At 45.5% G+C, this 5,356-nt stretch overlaps 1 protein-coding gene across 1 annotated transcript in view; it reads left to right on the top strand.

Moving 5' to 3' along the window:
- Positions 1–2,184: 2,184 nt before the first annotated feature.
- Positions 2,185–5,356, top strand: part of OTC (ornithine transcarbamylase) — a 31,642-nt gene continuing 28,470 nt past the window's right edge. The window contains exon 1 of the mRNA XM_057380339.1: positions 2,185–2,285. Within this exon, the coding sequence (XP_057236322.1) occupies positions 2,209–2,285 (77 nt within the window). The 5' untranslated portion in view covers positions 2,185–2,208. The remainder of the gene's footprint in view (positions 2,286–5,356) is intronic.

Raw genomic sequence — 5,356 nt, 5'->3', positions numbered from 1 at the left:
TTCTCTTGCTACTAAAAGACAAGGAGCTAACTTATACCAATTAACATGCCACGTGTACAATTTACTACTAAAACTTCGTATGGCTTTTTTGCACCCTCTGGCATTTTCTGTTCCTTTTCAATCATCTGTAGATCTTGGGTGCTTCCTTCCCCTTAGGAGTAGGACGTGACACTTCCTYACAGGGATCAGGTAGTCCCTGTACAGGAGTGTGGTGGATTGACCTTCACTGGACACCAGGTGCCCACTAAGCTGCTCTATCACTCTCCAACTCAGCTGAACAGAGGACAGAAAATACGATAGAAGACAACTCAAAGATTTAGAGAAGACAGTTTACTAAAGCAAAAATGGAAGGTAGCATGCATAACCAAAAACAAGCAAAGACAAAAATGAGGTTTTTTTCTCTACTTCCCATCAGCAATCAATGTTCAGCCACTTCTGGAGAAGCGGAGCTTCAACACATGTAATCATTGCTCTGGAAAGCAAATATTGTAAAATAATGAATRCTCCTCCTTCCCCCTCCTTTCCTTAGCTTTTATATCTGAGCTGAYATCATATAGTATGGAATATCCCTCTGGTCARTTTGRGTCAGCTGTCCTAGTTGTGTCCCCTCCCAAGATCTTGTCCACCCCAACCTACTGATGGGGGTTGAAAAGTTGGACAGACAATGTTGATGCTGTGCCAGCACTGCTCAGCAGTACCCCAAACTCTTGGTATGTTATCAACACCTCTCTATCTACCAATGCAGAGCCCAGCACTGTGAGGGCTGCTATGGGAAAATGAACCCCAGCTCAGCGAGACCTGGTACAAGATGTGACCTGACAAAGACACATTGGCATTGTCCCCCCTCCCTGCAAGGCTGCAGGATGAGAACTGGGGGCCTTGGCACCTCGACCACATTTGCTTTCTCCTGAGCATCACTAATGACATGAGCTCAATCCCCAGATCTGAAGGTCATGGGAGTTATTTGCCAGAGGGAAGTCAAGAGGGAAATCATGATCTGTCTTTCTTCTCTTTCTTCTCATTCTTCTCATTCTTCTCTTTCTTCACTTCCATTCCCTTACTAKTAATTACTGTTGGATTTTACTTCTGTTTGACATTACCCCTGCATCTCAGGATTGGTTCCGCATGAGGGGTCCTGAACAAATCCCACCAGAAGCTATCACCCTGCACGACTTTTTCACAGCTGCCTGTCTTTCTCAGGAARTCAAACTTTTCTTCTGTATGTTTTAATTGTATGTTTCTTGCATTGTAATTTAAACATATCACACTCTCTGACAGGTATGCCATCACTTTGATTTACACTAGTGTGCCTCTCCTTACATGCAGGARGAAATGAGAAAGTAATGGTCATATTTCAAAACCACCTACAGTGCAGGTGGCATAAAATCTTRTCTGACAATTATATTTGAAGGTAGAAACTTAAATGAAATCACTTTAGTATTTAGCAGTCGACCTACTTCAGATTATACAGCAAGCAGTTTAGCCTAAGGAGGCAGGCAGGCTGAAATATTTCATTTTTTAGGCCCCACACTGTTTAAGACTACYGTAGCATAATTGAAAACTTGATCCAAAAAAGAAAAACCCCAGGAGAATGTTCATTTTTAATGTAGGCTACTTCATTCAGGGCCCTGAAGGCATGAATAAGTCTTTATGCCCTCACCAGTTCCATATCCATGGGCTCAGARCCCTCATTTTGCCTCAGCTCAGGGCCATCATTCCCTGCCTGTACTGTGCTAGAGCCTCCACAGCCACAGTCCCATCCCTAAGGGGCCCACACTGCTCATGCTGATCCTGCAAGTCTTCTTTTGCCTTTTCCGAGCAGCACGTGCTCCTGTGCAAGAACTTAACATGGAATAGCTGCAAAATAGTATTGACACAGGTATGATATGATATGATATGATATGATATGATATGATATGATATGATATGATATGATTGATATGATACGATGAGTCCACACAGAAAAGCACAAACTTCAAGTGGTGCAATGGGCCCTGGGAGAAATCTCTGTATCTGTAGGGTTTGACCAAAGGAAATGTTCAGGGTCAGCCCCAGCCTCACCCAACCCTGGCTGGGACAGCCAAAGGAAGGACTTTGGYTCTTGGTTTTCCCTCATTTGCACAGCAGCACAGCTTGCTCTCTGCTTCATACACGTTCCTTCTCATAGCTTTATTTGTGGKATGAGAGAGGTCTTCATGCAAAGAGAAGATGCTGTTTAATGCAAGGAATTTCATCAGTATTGCAAAACTAGCAGGGACCAGCAAGCAGCGACTGCGGCCGCTTTGGTAAGCTTATCCTTTAATTTTACCTGGTGTTRTGTGGCATTTGGTCAGAAGACTGGAGTTAAAAGCAGCTGAATCCTCTGAAGGAGTGAGTTTTTCAGAGAAAGGCTCTTGGGGGACGGGGAGTTGTTCCCTGCATTTTTAGTGTCCTTTTGCCTCACAAAACAGCAAGGTCTGTGGTTTCAGGAGGCTGGAGGATTATCCCTTTTAATGTTTGTGGAATACTATTATTTTTTTCTGTGGGATTTCACTGCAGAGTCAGGAAGGATTGTTTATTCTTGAGGTCAGTGTGTGCTGCAGRTACTATAACCAGTAAAAAACTATCTGAATAAAGTACAGGTAATCTTTCTGCATTTAGGYATATATCGTGGCCAGTATGGGAGGAGAATTCTCTCCTTGAAGCTGCAAGGTGAATCCCTGCCTGGGTATTTTGTGTGTCTATATACTCTGGAGGTATACAGGAAAAACATGATGTGATAGGAGATTCAGAGTTAAGCAGGCAGGTCTGCCTCTGTGAGATGGCTTTGGGTTCTTGCTGCAGCCACATAGCTGTGCCTGTGCCCCTGAATTTAAGGAAAGTACTTTTATGACAGTGTTTCATTAAGCTGCTTCTCAGGTTTGTCAAATCTCCAAAATCAGGCTAAATTTTAGAGCTGAAACTTAATCCCATGTTTTCCTATGGTTTTAGGTTAGCTTCAATAAGAATAGAATTAACACTTGTTACATAACAAGTGATGAGTTCTAGAAAATAATATGCAGGAATTTCCTAATATGCAATAAATAATTTTTATTTTTCACTTCTACATCACACCATATCAAAATCAAGCGTTTTCCAAGTTCTGTGATTTATTTGCTACAGTTTTAGAGCGGTCCTGWAGACTAGGTGTTAATATTTTTCATTAATTTGGGATTTTTACTGCTGCAATCAGGAAATTTCTCTGGTTAGCACAGGTGGTGGAAAAGCAAGTTTGGAAAACAGCTGCAGTAAAGTTGATTTTCTGAGGAAGTTATCCGATTTGTTAAGTTCCACACAAAACACTGTTATTTTTAGTGGGGTTTTTAACATTATGGCATAATACTGGCACAAGCCATTACCACAGTCTGAGATTGTTACTAGCTAAGCACGCCGTGGTTGATGCTGCAGGATACCCTAATATCTGTAAGTCTGTGCTAATAGTCCAAAGTTGTGCTGTCCCTGCTCAGAAAGGATGAAGTCAAAAGAGCTAGACATTGCAATTCTGCCTGTTACATTTTAACTTCGTCATGTTGTCTCATGCTCCTTCTCTGGAATTTATTTGTCCATTTCTGCCTCTCTTTCAGTGGATATGGTCAACAGGGAAGGGAACAAATTTCCTGGAGGTCATAGCAATAAAACAGAATCTTCATGAGGTCAGGAGCAGATCTCTAGTCCAACATTCTTCTTGTAGTCTGTCAAACACTATACAAGAGCAACTGTTTTTGCTTAGCCATGTCTTGAAAATACTTAAGGATGGTAATTCCAAATCCTCTCTGGCTAACCAATTAAAGTGCTTCACTATCTACCACTGGAGAAATTAGTGGTGAATATTTCTCAGTCCACTTCTCAATCATGCCAGATGGTAAAACAAGGGCAATGAACAGAAGTTCTTGCTTGGCAGGTCGTGATTAGATAATCTCTTAGTCCTTGGAACGAATTTCAGGCTGCAACTGGAAAAAGAAGAAGCAACTTCAAAGCTGCCCTGGAAACAAGGACRCAAGGTAGAATAGGCTACAGTAAGCAAGATTTCAAAACAGGACAAGTGTGATTTTGGTTTTTCCACCTAAACAAGTACAAGAAGCAAATACCTGCTCTGAATAATTTAAGCAATTTTAGAAGTCCCAGTTATAAAACTATTTTCCTTCAGAATATACACAATGAAAATTTGGGTCAATCCCTTGGTTATCAATTAAGTGTCTTGGTATTCAAGATTATATCTCAGTCATATATTTGATGGGATGTTTTTCACRCTGTGGTGGAAAATACCTGATCCATGAATGCCCATACACTTGCTTCCCATTTCTTCTTGCCTCTTGCCTTCTTGCTTAGAACTGGGAATGTGCTTGAAAATGCTCAGCAAACAAACATTTTCTGTCTGCTCTGGSAGTGCACATGGCTTCTCAGGACCTTGTCACCTGCACGGCTCCCTTATGAGCCATGACAGAGCCAGCACCGTGGGAGCCTCGGGAATTKCMCTCTGTGATCCAYGGCACACAGTGCAAGGCTCTGGAATTCCWGTTTGCAGRAAGGAAAAGCTCTTCCTGCCCTTTACAGCAAGCTCTGAAAGGGTTGAAACCCAAGTGGAGGAGAGCTCTGAGGGACAGTCCTTGTCCCTGGCCTGCACCTGGATATGGAGCCACTGCCTAGAAGTCCCTGGCTTTGACCCTCTGGCCAATTGCTTGCACTCTGTACAGCCCACCCTCCAAAGGCAGTGCTCTGCAGTGTGGGACTGTGTCCAAAGCCTCACAGGGCTCTGGGCACACCAGGGGCTACCAGTGCCTCAGTCCGAGGACTGTTCCATGCCAGTTCCAGGGGGTTGGCTGGTGAAGGGCTGTTGGGTGTGGCCCTTTGTGACACAGGCTCATGGTGTCAGAGCCCTGATGATGCAGGACATTGTGGTGCCCAAAGGCCTTTGTGACATGGCAGAGCCCCGCCCTGCTCCAGGGCTGTACAAGGGGCACAGAGCCCTGGGGTGCCCGGTCCCAGGAGAGCCGCTGCGACGTGAGGAAGCAGCTCCCCCGAGAACCTCAGCGGCAGAGAGAGCCGCATGGAGATGCTCATGGAGGGGGCGAACCCCAACTGTGCCCCTGCCATGGAGCAGCCAGACCCGTGCGTGAGGCCCCAGGTGACAGCCAGCCCTGGAGGGAGAGGGGACGGAGGGAGCTGGGATGGGGTCCGAGGGCAGCTGCCGGGGGACCAGGGCCCTGTAGCCCCTGATGTGCCAGGGCAGTCACCTCCTTGCCCCCCGGCCGGGGCACAGAGCCAGGGCCCGGCCCCGCACAGCCCCTGCGGCCCCACAGACCCCTGGGGGCTCAACGAGCTCCTCGAGCAGTGGGGG

This window comes from Malurus melanocephalus, unplaced genomic scaffold, assembly GCF_030028575.1.
Source record: "Malurus melanocephalus ecotype Western Australia unplaced genomic scaffold, MMel_1.1 scaffold_448, whole genome shotgun sequence".
NCBI classification, from domain to species: domain Eukaryota; kingdom Metazoa; phylum Chordata; class Aves; order Passeriformes; family Maluridae; genus Malurus; species Malurus melanocephalus.
The sequence above is the reverse complement of the archived record's forward strand: the minus strand, read 5'-3'. Positions and strand labels throughout refer to the sequence as shown.